At 41.8% G+C, this 18,231-nt stretch overlaps 1 protein-coding gene across 2 annotated transcripts in view; it reads right to left on the reverse strand.

Moving 5' to 3' along the window:
* Window positions 1-18,231, reverse strand: part of NLRC4 (NLR family CARD domain containing 4) — a 222,480-nt gene that overhangs the window by 38,183 nt on the left and 166,066 nt on the right. For both annotated transcript variants that reach the window (XM_085611423.1, XM_085611424.1), the window contains one exon: window positions 406-582. In XM_085611423.1, coding sequence (XP_085467549.1) covers window positions 406-582 — 177 coding nt within the window. The remainder of the gene's footprint in view (window positions 1-405; window positions 583-18,231) is intronic.

Genomic DNA, 18,231 nt, shown 5'->3' on the forward strand with positions numbered 1-18,231 from the left:
GGTTTAAGACTAACCTGTTATATGAGTAGGCAAATAGTAAAGCCAGCCAACTAATCCATCTAACATCAAAATCATATACCTGCATTTAATGACAGAGTGACACCCAAGCTAGAGGCGAAGGAGAACACAGTAACCAAAAATATATAATTGCAAGAAGGCTCAGAGTTTAGTCTCTGGAGGAAACAAAAGACTGTCTGGAAAAGACCCAAGAGTCCTTATTAATGGCAAACTGGACTACAAAACAAAAGGAGCTAAAGCTCAGCACTTTTCCTCCTACTGGAGCATCTAAGAGCCCCAAACCTACACCTCGAAAGACGGAACAGCTATCAGAGTATACAACAGCATCATCTATGCAGAAGGACAAGAGAAATGCCAAATATTTGTGAAGTAGTTCCTTTCACATACTTAGCTTTATAGTCTCAGCATCCCCCAGGCTCCAGTTCCGTAGGCTTAGTTTTTGAAGCTGAGGCATATGTTCTAGCAGCACCAGCAGTTTATCCAGGCAAAGACTGACACCAGGTCCGGAGGGCAGCATTAGGGTGGTCATCTGTGTTTTACACTGCAGAATTTGCAGGCTGTCAACTGAAAATGAAACTTGGTTAGCATCCTTCATTTATGAACAATGCACCATCCTTATGGATTAAAGTAACATTTTGACTACCCTATCTCAGCTGCAATCTGCCTCTACCAAATTCAGGCCCCAGGAAATGAGGAGATGTTGAGACTGGGCATTAAAATAAAAGATTTACTTGCCTTCATAGCGCTGTCTACCTTTGGTCATGGAATAATTCCTCTCCATTGACAAAACAATACCACACCATTTTAAATGCATACTATCAAACAGAATCAACACAGAACATCTGAAACACTATCATCACTCTCTTCCCGAAGAAACCTTTGGCAAAACCAAATATTCTTCCAAACTGCCTATATAAGCATAACTTCTTAAATTATTTTCCTCTTTATGTACCTTGTGGTCTCTTAGTGTTATCAGCCATCCAACAAATTATTCTCCCCTTTGACCTTGAACCAGAAATGGCTAAATATCAAAATAGAAAATATTTTCTTAAAACCTCTAATGAGCTATGTACTACAAATTACTAGTATATCACTATTTAACACAAATATACAATTCATTTTTGCGTCAATAATACTTGTAACACATTTCATAGCAATTAAAAACAAGCTTTCTCAATATAGCACTAATAAATTTTATTGCAATGTTACAACAGAAATCCTTTACTCCCATCCCAAAAAAAACTCATCATATTGTTTAACAATTAGTACAGTGTAAAAAATGACATAAGACTAATATAACCTGTTCCCTTTGATGTAGAGGGGTAGCTCTCTTTGTGAAAAGTGGTCTCCTGACTTTAGACAGTGAAAAAGCTCTTGACTGTGTATACTGGATTCTTTTACTTACATTTATGTAGAAAGTTTGGTATTCATTACCGTATTATGTTTAAATATTTATATGCTGCTCTCATTAATTCCTGTAATCCATTTACAAATGACATCATGTGTTTCTTGTCATAACCATCTTAAAAGAAGAAGCCGGCCAAGAGGACTTACTTTCCCATCATCAATATGCTCAGGAAGTGAAATCACTGGTTTCCCACCAAATCCAGCTTTAAAAAAAAGAAGATTGGCAAGTGGACTCCATTTTCCATCATTCATCTCCCCAGGAATCGACTCCAATGATTTTCCACCCAAACAATCTAGAAGTAGCCAGGCCTGAGGACTTAATTTCCAATTATCCTTCTACATAAGAAGTGACATTGCTGCATTTCCCTTTATTCATCTGAACAGGAAGTCACTGGTTTCCCAGTAGAACCATCCTTAAAAGTCAGGCAAGTGGACGTCATTCCCCATCATCCATCTGCACAGAAAGTGTTATTAATGGTTTCCAGACCAAACCATCTTTAACAGAAGAAGTCAGGAAAGAGGACTTAATTTCCAGGCATCGATCTGCACATCAAGTGCCAAAATCATCTTTAAAAGAAGAGGCCAGGCAAGAAGACCTCATTTCCCATCATCCATCCACACGAGAAGTGACATTACTGTATTTCCCACCATCTATCTGCACTAGAAGTGAAATCAATAGCTTGTCGGTAAAATCATCTTCAAGAGAAGAAGCCAGGCAAGTGGACTTCATTCCCCATCATCCATCTGTACAAGAAGTGACAACACCTCCTACCCTTTCCCTACTCGAATCAACTCTTCAGGGTCTCTCATCTCCCGTGAGTGACCAGTAAAAGGCACAGAGAAACGTGGGCCTTAGGCCAGAACCCCTGTTCACTGAAACATACAAGCTAAAATATATTATTTTACCTCATCTAGCACCCCATACAGCCTCACACACATTCAGACTTAGATGACCCAACCACTAACATAGCATTTGCAAAACACACTGACCTAACCTCTTACACATCACATTAACTACAAACAAGAATACACACATTCCAACTTTCAGTAATGCTCACTCTGCATTACTCCATGCACCTGGCATTGCAGACCTCATCACTTACCACTAGCTTGGTTCCCTCCTCATTACAGAAACATACTTCACCCCAACAATCTCACGCATTCTACACATCCTTCATCCCACAGACTACAGGATCCATCGCATGGACGGCGAACATAAGAAGGAAGGAGGCCCCACTGTCATCCATAAGTTCTCCTAGTCCTGCACACTAGGCAAGCAAGTAACACTGAACTCCATGATGCTGTGGGCATGCCGTTCCCCACTATGCCGCTACTGAGATTACCACCTTCAATCTCATCTACAGGCCACCCTGGTAGAACAAGGACTTCATTTACAAATCTTCAGATCTCCTCACCACTTCGTTCATCGGACATGCCCACACCACACTCTTGGGTGACTTCAACATACAAGACAATACAAGATTAAAAAAATAAGAGGCACGCTCCTCACCCTCAGTGACACACTGAACTTGGTAAGGCAAGTCATGCAACTGACACACTCCAAAGGCCACATCCTAAACACTGTTTTCTCAACATCACCAATAATCCAACCCAAGCCACCCATTTCACGTCACTTTCTCCCAATTCATCATCCTACCAACAGAGGACAACCCAAATGAGAAGACCATAGCTTCAAATCCTTCAAAGACTTCTCCGTAGACAACGAAATGCTTGAACTCATCCCTCACCCTATCAACTCCATGTCTGACACCAGAATCCTTCTAAACCACTTTCTTGGAAAAACTATGTGAAAGATTTTGCTTTTACTTCCATAATGCAATTGGGAAACTATGTGCATCAATTAAAACACGCATGTGCAAGCCAGAGCCTTCAGCACCCTGATGCTCTGAAGACCTTGTTAACAAAAAACAATTCCTCCACAAACTGGAAAGAAAAAAAGAAGAAAAGAAAACTCCTGATGACCCCATAATACTGAAGTCCCTCTGTAAAACATGCAGACAGGTCTTCACACTAGCCAAAGCAAAGGACTATAACTACACCATCAATGAAGCTACAACAGAAGCCCAGCTCTTTTCAAGACAATCAAGCACAGCAGCAACTGACCCACCTATTCCTCACTCCAAAGAATCGTGCAATGCAATCAACCTCTTCTTCAGTGAAAAAATAAAGAAGATCCGACCGTACATAGACAACACCAAGCCTGTTAAATCTCTTATGCCACCCCTTCCTATAGCACCCCATAATGATCCTCGTTCAAAGCCCTATCTCTTGCAGATCTTGCCGACATACTCAACTCCCTTAAAAGCCACTTCTCATGAATATGATCTCTTACTCTCACCCTTCAAAGATGCCTTTGGCAATACTCTGTTAACATTGTCACTTCCTTCCTCCCTCAAGGCATCTTCCAAGAAGCTCTCAAGAAAGATCAGATACCTACAGTCTAAAAGAAAATATATACTTGACCCTGATGACCTCAACATCTACCAGCCATTCACAACTCCTTGGCAAGATCATGGAAAAGACTGTCTGTCTTTAACTCAAAGATCACAATAATTCGAACCATCTACTCCATGACTACCAGTCTGGCTTCAGATCATGCTGCCGAACGAACACTGCTACCTTACACATTGTATACGATGGCCCCCTGACCACAGATGAAGATGACCTCTGCCTCCTGACTTCTCAGATGCCTATGGCATAGTCAGCCACCTCACCCTCATATGCACCCTTGAGTCTTGAATGGGATTCACCAGCAATGTCCTTCAGTGAGTCTCCTGCTACGTTTCCAAAAGATACCAGTTTGTTCACAAAGGGACATTCAGGTCCCAAAAGATCCCTGATACCTGTGGAGTCCCCTGGGGTTCCCTGTCATTGTCAACCTCTACATGGAGCTGCTTGGTGCTCTACTCACAGATAACAACATCAAGATTCACCAATATGTTGAAGATACACAAACCTACATGAAAGGCTTGTCTGTTTCAAAAATCCAATGCCTCAAACACAGCCTGCCTATCATCCAGACATGGATTGCCAGAACCTACCTGAAGCTCAACCCTACCAAGACAGAAGTAGTGTTATTTGCCAAGATCAACCAACAAGAAATAGCACAACGACAAGAACTTTGACAGCTTCGAAACCGAAGCATATAAGCTAAAAATCTGTGCTTAGTTTAGTGTGCCGCACGACTGGTATTTTGCTGCTTCTGTCATTGCATCCTGCTATATAATAAAACAAGTAACATTGTACCTACAACAAGCCAGGACTATTGGCTTTATTAATGGTTGTTAGTTGCATAAGACAAATAAGCAACAGCTACGGCTTAGTTGTACAGAATATTGAAAATGCTTCAGTTCTGAAATTATGAGACCATGAAAGAACAATAACGAGTCTCTTTGAAGTTACATCAAAGGCAGTGAAGGGTGGTACTGCTGCAGAATGAAGATTTGTTTTTCACTCCGAGGGTGAAGGCAAAAATGGAGTGCCTGATAGGGACTTGTCTCACCACCTGCTTTTTAGAACTGTTGGTGCTGAGCACCGGCAAACCCGGCCTGCTTAAAGCCCTGGGGCCGAGGCATGAAAAATAGCAAATAGCAACCAATTCAGATTTAAACTGAATGCATCAGAAAGAAGGCCGATTTATATTTACTTGTGCTTCTTTAGATTCTCATCCCCTATTTGCACTTGTTCCCTTTACCCTATCTTGTCCCACCGATTTACCCTATCACAGTCTTCTTCCATAGCACTGATTCCACAGAAGTGGTAAGATTAACCATTTTAACGATCAACTTAAAAAGTATTATTTATTGATTTTTAGGAAACCTTTAAAAAGATAAGAACTGGGGGCGTGGTCTGGCCACGAAGGAAGATGGCCACCTGAATGTGAGGCTCCACTGCGAGAAGGACCCTTGACGGAGACGGCGCACTTTACACCTCAGCTAGGATCACTCCTGTGACAGCTGTGCCTTCCTACAGCAGCACTTTTACTTGTGGCTGAATTTCAGATTCAAACAACCCTTTTTAGGGTTAATTCTGACTGAAATACTTTCTGCTCCGGCAAGCACCTCCTAGGCCTCAGAAGCCTCGGCTCTTGCTTAACCGGAAAGCCCCTCTGGCTGCATTCCTGAGTTACCGGGCAAAGTGGAAAAGGCTCTCTTCCTTCAGTGCTTCAATATTTCTCAGCCGGTAAGAAGTATCTTTGCCTTCTGCCTCTGTGATTAATTCCTGCAATGACATGACCCTTTTCAAGGTTATCTCTGACTGGAACAATTATTCTTTCACCAAATACTTCTGAAGTATCGGAACTCAGCTGTTCTATTGAAACTTCACACACAACCTTTTGCGCTTCGATTAATGTGTGAAATGTTAAAGTTCTTCACTGTTTTTTCTATATTTTATATTCTCCAACCTTCGTCTGCCAACACCTACAGAGAGTAAAATTCAAGAATGGAGTTCACAGGTCAACTAATACTTTTTTCTCTCCTGTGACATTCATTTCCAACATGCTTTCAGATAGACTGTTACTCTTCATTTCAAAGCGCCCTTTCATGTTGGTAATGTGCAATATCTTCACTTAATACCACCTCACTGTCCAGTGGAAATATCTTTCTGCCTATGAAGTATTATTTATGAGGAATTTCTATGGTAATTATGCGTTTTGTCGCTCAATGATGTGAACACACTGTCAGCTTTATATTGCATGTTATGAAGGTCTAATGATTTTATACACAATGCAGTAGAAGATTGAGCTCTTTTTTCTTATAATTTGTATCTTACTTGTTTCTTATGCTGATGTTGTTTTTCAGTGACAAACACTAAATAGTTGATGTCATAGGATGCCATACATTGTCATTTGTGACTGATTATTTTTGTCATTATTATCGGTAAGAGACTAAAATATTTATTTACGTGAGCCTACAGTATTAAGTGTGATAAGTTTACTCTTTCACCCTCATATTAACCCCTACGTGCTCTAATTGTTTGCATCTGATTGTTAATTGCTTCATTTGGGTCTGTTTTTTTCAACACTCTGCGGACACATTTTACAGATGTCTAATCACAAAAATTACAACAAAAATTCTAAATTGTCTACTCCTGTACACATAAGCAACTGCGCACTATGCCTACTAAAGGTTCACCCCCATCACCACCTACTTCATCTTTGGTCAACTCAACCGCTGAGTCAGCAGCAATTATGAATCGTATTTTGCAGGAAATTTCAACTATTAGTTGCCGTCTGACAGAAATGGATAATAACATTTCCTCCCTCACGACAAAAACCAAATCCATTAGAGCGGATATTGCGCAATTTCATAAAAAAACTGATGGGCTGGATCGGCGATTAACTGTAGTGGAAAACAGGCTTGACCCAGTACATAACAGGGACCAGGATTTTCTTCTTCTTCGCAGTAAGCTTGTTGACTTGGAAGATCACAATAGAAGAGACAATGTTCGCTTCTTTGGATTTCCGGAGAAAATTGAAGGCCAAAATGCTTGGTTATTTCTATGTAAAATTCTTCCCAAATTACTTGGCACTACTTTTGACCCACCATTGGAAATCCAACGTGCTCATCGTATTGGTCCTCCACGACCAAACCGGGATTCTCGACCACGGCCTCTAATTGCTTGTTTTCTGAGACATGAGCAAGTCAGACAGATACTAATATCAGCTCGCACGCAAAGATCTTACATCTATGATGGTCATCAAATACATATGGCAGCTGACTTCTCGAGAGAAACCAACGAAAGAAGGAAACTATTCTTAGCTATGTGACCACAACTGCGGAAGTTGGATATCAAGTAAGGCCTGTTTGACCCAGCTCGCTTCCGCCTTACTAAAAATGGTGAATCACAAGACTTTTACAACCCTGAAGACTTACAGCAGTTTCTAGACAGTTTAACAGTTCAGGATATGGATGTACAACATATTTCTCATGAGCAGTCTGGTCAAAGTTCTACACAACCTCAACAGTCGACAAATAAAAGGCGTCGCAACATTGGGGATGTGCGTCCTCGAGGTAGAGAAACAGAGCGACCTTTTCGTACACACGAGAATCAAGCGTCCGCCTTGCAGTCTATAATTACTACCACACAAGATCAACGTAGAGATAAGTCCAGATCTCCCTTAAAATCTGCTCCAGATGGAGAATGAGTCGAGTCCCTATTTATTATCCTCATAGTTACGGTCTTAGTTAATATCGTTTTATCAACTTACCTGACTCTTTAAGTTCAGTTAATGCTTACTCCTTGTGTTTACTTACATCTTACTCTTCAGCCAGAAAGATGAATAAGTTCTACTTATATTTATTATAGATGATTATAATATATTACTGAGTGTTTTTCCTTATGGATATACTTACTATGTATTTTAATATGTATCTTATTTCAGTCCCTTTATCAAAAGAATTTTATTCTAAACATTATTTATCATTTTATTTCACTTTGGTCATATGTTATACGCTATGATATGTGCTTTTAATGTATTACTATCTCACTTTTTAAGAACAGGCTCTTTATCCATCTTTACAATGCTGACATTCTTTCTTAAATAATACCAACGTTTTTTCTTATAGTTATTTATGAATTTAAGTTATCAAATGTCGTTTATTATGTAAATATTATGAGAATTGCATTTATGAATGATAATTTTAATAGTTTACTTTAACTTCTGGTATTCATTCTCATTCATGTATTGCTTTTAGACCCGTTTAATGCTTATCTATGTTTTTTAATGAAATGTGCTTATCCTCCTAACGCATACTATTATATGTATTTGGGTCACAGGAGTTTTCACTCTCTTTACAGCTTTTCTAATTTATTGTCCTGGCTGATATTCATTTTATTTGTCCACCCTCCTTAAAGTGTCTGTACTCGTAGTGGTGCTCCAGTGAGCCCAGACCCGTGGTTAAAAGTTAAAAGTTGTAGGTAACGAATCTATATCAATTTTTTTGATTCTCTTTTATATTTTAACAGCTAGAAATATACTGATTACATAGAACATTTTAATCCCTCTAATATATATCAATAAGAACCTTCTTTTACATTTTCTTATATCTTTCTCTATTGTTCTATACAATACTTTATTATATTCTTTATTTGCTTCTTTATCACGTTTGTCCTCCATAAGTCTTTTTCTTTTCTTCTCTTTTTCTTTTCATATACTAAACTTTCTTAACCTGTAAAACTCTTATTTTCTTACACTTTTCTATTTCTTATCAACCAGAGAACTCTCCCTTCCCATACAGCCCTATTCCCTCCCATTGTATTCCTACCTCTTATTTTTCCCATTTTTGACTAATACATTGATTCCCAATCCCTTTTGATTGTATCCCATCATGGCTAATATTCATCCTTTATCTACCATTACTTGGAATGTCCATGGTCTCACTCATTACATTAAACGGAAGAAGGTACTTTCTTATTTACAGTCCAAACATGTAGACATAGCTTTATTACAAGAAACGCACCTCGATGAGATTGAATCTGACAAACTTTGCAGAGATTGGGTGGGGAAGGTCATTCACAGCAACATTCACAAAAATGACCCCACAGATACTAATCCTGTCCGCAAATGTGGAGTTGCAATTCTTATCCGCAGATCACTTCCAGTCACGATCTCCAAGACTTGGTCAGATCCTGATGGTCGATATGTATTTGCCAAATTACGTATCGGGAATTCTTACATCTGTCTTGGGTCTATTTATGCTCCGATTGGCACTAAAAAGTCTTTTTTCCTTCAATTGAATCGCCTCCTCACAGAAATTGATGCCTCGCAATACCTCATTGGTGGGATTGGAATTTGGTACAATATCCTATTTTAGATAAAACTGGTTCGTTTGATAAGGCCAATGCAGCGGATAGAGCGGTGTTAAATGACATATTTTCGGATAACGGTTTGGTTGATCATTGGCGTCTTAGTCATCCACAAGACAAAGAATATACGTTCTTCTCATCCTCACATGGTACATTTTCCCGCTTAGACTATTTTATGATATCGCACAAAGCGGTTCAATTAGTCACGGAATCACGTATCCTAGAAGCAGCCTTGTCTGATCATTCTCCTGTCCTTTTATCTTTAGATTTAGGTCTATCCCGGCCAGGGCGTAAACCATGGCGTATGAGCATTCAAAGACACAGGATGCCCAAGGGTAAACTTCAGTTACAATCCTATCTACAGGACTATCTCTCTATTAACCAGGGTTCTGTCACCTCTAGCAGAACTGTTTGGGCGGCGGCTAAAGCCACTATTAGAGGGCAACTAATGCGCGATGCAGCACTAGCCAATAAGAATAATATTGCAAAGCAGACAGAATTAGAACGAGATATTCAACTCTATTCCCATTTATATACGTCGGATCCTACCTTACATAATCGCAAGTTATTGGAGCAAGCACGTATGTCTCTTAATAGTCTCTTTACATCCAAAGCTGAATTTGCTTTACAAAGGATGAAAGGAAGACATTACGAGCAAGGGGAGAAGGCCGGGAGGTTGTTAGCTGCACAATTACGTCAAAGGGAAGCAGCAATGGCTATTCCAGCTATGCGATCGACTCAAGGTGACATACTTACAAGGCCCCAAGAGATAGTTAATGAATTTGCCTCCTTTTATCAATCCTTATATACTCCAGGTAGTCAAACAGACCTAGGTAAGATGTCCTCTTTTTTTTAGAGAAGGTGAGTCTTCCGCATCTTTCTGATGATGGTACAGCTCTGCTTGATGGTGAAATCACAAGAGATGAGATCTCTAAAGCCATTACTGCTCTGCCTTATCATAAAGCTCCTGGGGAAGATGGCTTCCCTGCGGAATTTTATAGATGGGCAGGTCATAGTATGATTAATACGTTAGATGCTGCATTTCTTGAGGCTGTTAAAGAATCATCATTGGGCCCTCTCTCTAATAAAGCAGTTATAGCTGTACTACCTAAACCTGGCAAAGACCCTCTTTTGTGCGGTAGCTATCATCCCATTTCTTTATTAAATTGTGATATTAAAATCTTGGCTAGCATCTTGGCTTCTCGACTCCGCAAATACCTGCCTTCTTTAATACATTTCACTCAAGTAGGTTTTGTATCAGGGCGTTCTTCTCTGAACCATCTCCACACCCTGGCCCACACCTTGTGGTCTGCTAAACATCTTTCAGAAGATACCTTGGCCCTTTCGCTTGATGCAGAAAAAGCATTTGACCGCATTGAGTGGGAATACCTTTTTACCATTATGCATAGATTTGGTTTGGGTGATCAATTCATCAATAAAGTGCGTTTATTATATGACAATCCCTCAGCTCAGGTTAATTGCCGTGGTTTTTTGACCTCTGCATTTCCAATACGGAGGGGAACAAGTCAGGGTTGCCCGTTGTCCCCCCCTTCTTTTTCTTTTAGCTATGGAACCACTTGCTGCTGCTATCCGTCAATCTGATGATATTATAGGTGTGCCTCTCCCAATTGGACATTCTAAAATCTATTTATATGTTATGTTATGTTATGTTATAGAGACTTATATAGCGCACGGCTGACCCAGCCAAGGGGCGTCCCGGCGCTGCGAAAAAACCAAATGCAGAGAGAAAGGAACGCAAAGAGAGAGAAGCAATTATTGAAAAAGGTGAGTTTTGATAGCCTTTCTGAAGGTCAAAAGGTCCTGCATGCCACGGATAGATTCCGGAAGACTATTCCATAACTTGGCAGCTAGGAAGCTAAAGGATCGGCCGCCTACTCTGGTCAGTCTGATGCGAGGAATGATCGCAAGATGTTGTCCCTCTGATCGAAGCGACCTCCTAGGAGTGTACTCCGACAGGAGGGGGCACAGCATTGGGGGAGAGGCGGTTTTAAGGATTTTAAAGGCTAAACATAGTGCCTTAAACTGGATCCTTTTGCCCACCGGGAGCCAGTGTAATTTTTTCAAGGCTCCGGTCGTCGAGGATTGGCGAGGAAGACCTACCAGCACCCTGGCAGCCACGTTCTGGACTCTCTGTAGTCTGGAGGTTTCGGCAAGGTTCGCCCCTAATAAAAGAGAACTGGCATAATCCAGTCTCGAAAGGATGGTCGCCTGAACAATTATCTGGCGGGTGTGGCAGTCGAAGAACGTCAAAATAGGTCTGAGGTTACGTAGAATGCCGAAGCAGGTGGCCGCCACCTTTTTAGTATGGTGCGTAAACCTCAGTGCCGAGTCCACCCAGACTCCCAGATTTTTAACGCATTCCTTAGGCTTAGGAGGTTGGCCCAAGACATCAGGCCACCAGCTATCACCCCAGGACGCGGTATTCTTCCCCAGGAGCAGTATCTCTGTTTTCCCCGCGTTGAGTTGGCGAAAATTCGCCGTCATCCAGTTGGTGATGTCAGTGAGTGTCTGTTTAAAGCGATAAGCCTCCAGACCACTGTTGTCATTGAGAGCCACCACCAGCTGGGTATCGTCAGCGTAGGATACCAATGCCAGTCCGCTCCTTCTAGCCACCTCTGCAAGGGGGCGGACATAGACATTGAACAGGGTAGGGCTCAGGGAAGAACCCTGCGGCACTCCCTGTCCGATGTTATGCTCCTTCGAGATGTAAGGGGGGGTGGAGACTCTGAAAGACCTGTTGGAAAGAAAGTCTCTGAACCATCCTAAAGCTATCCCTGTAATACCAATTTCCTCCAGTCTCGTCAGAAGGACCTCGTGCGACACCGTATCGAAGGCAGCACTGAGGTCCAGCAGGACCAGTGCTGCCGTTCCGCCGCTGTCGAGGATGGTACGGAGGTCCTCTGTAACACTGAGCAGGGCTGTCTCAGTGCTGTGACCAGCTCTAAATCCGTGTTGGGAGTCATCCAGAATGTTGTTGGATAGGAGGAAATTGGTCAGAATGTTATTGACGTGTGCCTCGATGATTTTGGCTGGCCAGGGAAGCAGGGAGATGGGCCTGAAATTTTCAGGAAGCATGGGATCTAAAGTGGTTTTTTTTAAGATGGGGGAAACCCATGCCTGCTTCCATTTAGAAGGAATGCTGGCAGTAGAGAGAGACAAGTTAATAGTGCCTCGAATATGTTCTGTAATGAGTTCATGGGCTTCACAGAAAGTCTCCGGTTTTAAGGGATCCGCCGGGGAGCCAGATTTAATTTTCCTACAAATTTTTTGAAAGCTCTCTTGCTCAAGAATAGGAAGAGAGGAAAGAGAAGGTCTGGTAGGATCCAGAGTCACCGAAAGCTGCGGACATTTAGGGAAAGTGTCATAAATTTTCCTAATCTTATTGGTGAAGAAATTAGCCATATTATTGCAAAGGTCAGGGGAGACAGTGGTAGTGATTGCAATTTTTTTCGCCGTAAGATCTTTCAGAATTTTAAAAACAGATTTAGAGGTGTTGGAGCTACTGTTGATTTCATCGGCGTAATATGCCGCTCTTGTTCTGCACACCTTTCGGTGATAGGTTTTCTGGAGAAGGGCATAATTCTGTTTGAGGTTGGCATCGTAGTTTTTTCTCCAGCCCCTCTCCGCCTTTTTGCATTCCTTTTTCAAAATGGTTAGTTCAGAGTTGTACCAGGGACTAGCCGTATGGGTACGGGCCTTGATCCACCTGGCAGGGATCAGGGTGTCTAGTGCCTGGGTGATCCAGAGGCAAAACTGGTCATACCTTACGTCAAGGTCCTCACTTAAGGGAGGGGGATTTAACACCAGGAGTTTATGCAGATCTTCTAAGCGGAGTTTTCTCCAAGGACGTTTTTGGACTAACGGAGTGGGCACCAGAACAGGGCTAGAGTTGCAGGGAATTGACAGTGTAACCAGATGGTGGTCCGTCCAAGTCATAGGAATAGGCGGGTATGCGGATCCACTCGTAATATTAGTAAAAATGGGATCAAGGAGGTGACCCGCTCTATGGGTGGGACCACTTACGAGTTGAGTGAGCTGAAAAGCAGCGAGATCTGCAAGAAAGGTGGCAACTTTAGGCTCGGTGACTCTGTCTAGATGTATGTTGAGGTCGCCTATGATCGTAAAATTAGCCGTTTTGGTGATGTTAGTGCCCAGATATTGTAGGAGAGCATTAATGAAGGGTGCGTCGGCGCCAGGGGGTCTATAAATCACGAGGCCAGTAGCGCAGAACTGTGAGTTGGCTTTAATAGAAAAGCGTGCGCTTTCGCTACCCTTAATGTCCACTTTAGTTAGTTGGCAGGCAAGGTGGGATTTGACTATAAGTGCTAGCCCACCCCCTCTTGAGCTCCTGTTCACCGTGTGAGTGGTATAGCCCATAGGAGTAGCTAAATTGCAAACCGAGTCCATATCATCTTGGAGCCACGTCTCGGTCATAAACAGGGCATCAAGGGAGTGATCTATTAAAAGATCATGGATTTCTAGATAGTGTTTTTGCATAGATCTAACATTTAGGTGTCCTAGCCTGAGTGCCTTGGGCGGTTTAGGTTTCGATTTAGTGTTGGAGCAAAGTTTGGAGGGGTGTAGCAGGGGGTTTAGAATATGGGCAGGGTTCCTCCTTGCACAAGAACAAGTGGGGTGCTGAAGACTCAGCAACTCGATCTTAGAGTAGCACATCTTACCGTGGAAGATGTAAGAGGGGGAGCAATATATCTAGCGCCTGGCGCTGCCTTAGCGCGGACGGGCGCAGACAGGCAGCTCTTTGGCGGGTCTTCGGCGGGGCTGCGCGCGATCGCTGCGCGCTCGTGGTTCTACGAGGGCTAAATAGCCCCGAGGAAGTCGAGCACTAGAGCGCTAACCGCTCTTCGTGCCGGCCGACCGGAAGTGCCTGGAGGTCCCCACAAAGATTAGCAGGGAGGCGGCTCCGTCAGATAAGGCAAGTCAGTGATGGCGTGTGGTGCAGGGGGATTTTGATTTTAAAAAGTACACAGTAAAAATATCACACAGTTTTCCAACATAAAACACCAATGCACATAAAAACAGAAGCGCTATCAGACTCTTACTGCCCAGGTTTAAATCGCAAAGCGGGTCGGGGACACTGCCACCGTCTCCTTCCCGCAGCGAGCCACTGTCTCCTGCAGCCTAAATAGCCCCGAGGAAGTCGAGCACTAGAGCGCTAACCGCTCTTCGTGCCGGCCGACCGGAAGTGCCTGGAGGTCCCCACAAAGATTAGCAGGGAGGCGGCTCCGTCAGATAAGGCAAGTCAGTGATGGCGTGTGGTGCAGGGGGATTTTGATTTTAAAAAGTACACAGTAAAAATATCACACAGTTTTCCAACATAAAACACCAATGCACATAAAAACAGAAGCGCTATCAGACTCTTACTGCCCAGGTTTAAATCGCAAAGCGGGTCGGGGACACTGCCACCGTCTCCTTCCCGCAGCGAGCCACTGTCTCCTGCAGCCTAAATAGCCCCGAGGAAGTCGAGCACTAGAGCGCTAACCGCTCTTCGTGCCGGCCGACCGGAAGTGCCTGGAGGTCCCCACAAAGATTAGCAGGGAGGCGGCTCCGTCAGATAAGGCAAGTCAGTGATGGCGTGTGGTGCAGGGGGATTTTGATTTTAAAAAGTACACAGTAAAAATATCACACAGTTTTCCAACATAAAACACCAATGCACATAAAAACAGAAGCGCTATCAGACTCTTACTGCCCAGGTTTAAATCGCAAAGCGGGTCGGGGACACTGCCACCGTCTCCTTCCCGCAGCGAGCCACTGTCTCCTGCAGCCTAAATAGCCCCGAGGAAGTCGAGCACTAGAGCGCTAACCGCTCTTCGTGCCGGCCGACCGGAAGTGCCTGGAGGTCCCCACAAAGATTAGCAGGGAGGCGGCTCCGTCAGATAAGGCAAGTCAGTGATGGCGTGTGGTGCAGGGGGATTTTGATTTTAAAAAGTACACAGTAAAAATATCACACAGTTTTCCAACATAAAACACCAATGCACATAAAAACAGAAGCGCTATCAGACTCTTACTGCCCAGGTTTAAATCGCAAAGCGGGTCGGGGACACTGCCACCGTCTCCTTCTCCTATGCAGATGATATTCTTCTTACTCTTACTAATCTTCCTCGATCTCTTCCATCCCTTCTTCAAAATATTAATGATTTCTCTTCCTTTTCGGGTTATAAAATATATTGGGACAAAAGTGAAGCGTTACCCATTTCTAATGGCACTACAAGGGCAGTGATTCATGGATTCCCTTTTCACTGGCAGTCCTCACATCTTAAATATCTAGAAATTTTGGTCAACAAAGATTTGGAAGATATGGTTGCAGATAACTTAGCTCCTTTACTTTCTCAAATGCAGAGGGATTTTGATAAGTGGAAAGCTCTGGGTTTATCTCTTTGGGGTAGAGTACAAGCTATCAAAATGGTCACCCTTCCTCGTTTCATCTATGTTTTAGGTATGCTTCCCCTCCAGATTCCTTTAACTACCCTTAGATTAATAGATTCTGAGATTAAGATTTTTATATGGGCTCAGCTAAACCACGTCTTGCTATAACAAAATTAAAAGCCCATCAGTTATGTGGAGGTATGGGTCTTCCATCCATTGAACACTATTCCCTTGCTCTACACATCTCCCAATTTTCTTATTTTTTGTCAGGAACTAAAGATGTCCCACAATGGGTTTCCATTGAGCGTCATCTTTTATCCAAGAACTCAGATCTTTCTCTTTTATATGGTAGTGGCACTAGTTCTTCTGATTCCAAGAATCCGATCTTATCAGTCATGCACAAATCTTGGCAAAGGGGGCATCGTATACTAGGCTCAAATGCGCGTATTCATGTTAAGGCTCCTCTTTGGAACAATTCAGCTATCCGTATCAATGGTCGCACTTTATCCTGCCCTTTATGGCAAGCAGCTGGTATTTACTCCCCAGATCAACTTCTTCATGATGGAAATTTTAAATCATTTTCTCAATTATGTGAGGAATTTAATCTTCCTATACAACACTCCTCTAGATACTCTCAACTTCAACAATGTCTGAGGAAACACTTGGGATCTCCCCCTTGGGAGTTGCAGGTGTCCCCAATACTATCTTACCTAAATCTGTGGGGAAAGTTTAGAGGAGTGACCTCTGGTCTTTATAAAACCTTTATGTCTCCTTTATTTTCACAATCTCTCTCGTATGCTCTCCAAAATAAATGGCAATCTCGTTTATCTATTTCATAAACGGCTTCTGAATGGGACAAGATACAGGAGGGATTACATAAAGGTGTTCGTGAAGCAAGGCTTAAATTTTGTATATTTAAAATCCTTCATGAATGGCACTGGTCACCAACTAAGTTACATAAAGCTGGATTGCTTTCACACACTAATTGCTGGAGATGTTCCACCTCTGGTTGTGACATAGTTCATATAATTTGCGATTGCCCAGCAACATAGTCCTTTTGGTCCTTTGTTGGCAAGACTTTACATTCCACAATGCCATTATCCTTACCATTTACACCTGCCACAATCCTTCTACATGATTTTCGACACTTTCCAAAACTTTCTAAATCACAAATACGTCTTCTACACACTGCATTGGCTACAGCTAAAATCTGTATTTTGCGTCATTGGAAGTCTCCTTCTCCACCCTTTCAGGAAGAATGGCTGGTGGCAATGATGCAAACAGCCCTACATGAGCGCACAATTTATAACCTTCAAGATCAAGTTGATGTATTTCTCCAGACCTGGTCTTCTTTTTAAAAAACTGAAATTAACACTGATGCCAACTCCACTCTCTCTCCTAATGCAAACACTTGAATTAACTAATTCATTATTTTATATTTTGTGTATTTCTTTTCTTTTTCCCTTTCCTTTATCCTTCATCAATTTATTTCCCCCACTCCTGTCCTCCTTCTCCTCCCTCCCTTCCTCTGGCTCTATTATCTCTCACTGTTCTCTTATTCTCTTCTTTACAGTTTATCTCTTTTCTCTTTTTTTCTTCTTTCTTCCACTTTTCATATCAATTTTCTCCTCCCTTTTTAATTTTTGTGCTCTGATCTAATTATTTTAATTTTCTTGTACAAAGTCATTCTCTTTTATATTTAGATTTATTCATATTTTATATATTATAATATGTATAATATCCAGTTCTTATTCATGTTCTTTATACCATATATCTACTCACTGATTTATTCAATTTAATATTTATATAAAATATGATTTCGTATTTATTCGTTCATATTTATCATCAACATATGTATTTAATATTATCAATAATTCATTGTTTTAGTATTTCTGTGTTACTCTGTATTTCATGATAAAATTCAATAAAAAATTTCAACACAAAAAAAAAGATAAGAACCTTTATCATTAAGGCCCTCCACTTGTTGCAGCCTCCCTAGTTAATTTGACCCTCTTTTAGACCCATCCCTCGCTAATCAAGATAAGAATCGCTATATTGCTGTTAATCGATGTGACTCTCTTTGTTTAGTGTGATAAACTAAGTATACAAAAGGTGGTGGATGGAATGCCTTAATTTATCTCAGCCACTGATAATTGCTCAGGAAGCATCCCAATCCACCGTTATTTTGCACACCATGTCACCTCAGTTTTTGTATACTTTAATATGTCGCCCTCTTACTTTAGTGCAGGTATCAACAAGAGAAGGATTGTGTTGACGTAGTCTTAAATATGCATATTTACATACCTACTAAGTATTTTTGTTCAGTGACAAGGTATTTTATTTACAAATGCAGTACATGCAACTTTACAGTTTCCTTGAAGGTGCACATACATATTTGGGATACATGAGCAAATAGCCTTTCGGTTGTGATAAATCAGTTCCAGTGCTTAATTTTGTAAAAAACAAAAATGTGCCAAGACCCTCCTCAGGAGGACACTACAGCTTGCACCATACGTTGACCCTGCCACCATTGCCAATGACAGTACCAACACAACAACTAACCATCACAGT

Source organism: Triturus cristatus, chromosome 6 (genome assembly GCF_964204655.1).
Source record: "Triturus cristatus chromosome 6, aTriCri1.1, whole genome shotgun sequence".
Lineage (NCBI taxonomy): Eukaryota > Metazoa > Chordata > Amphibia > Caudata > Salamandridae > Triturus > Triturus cristatus.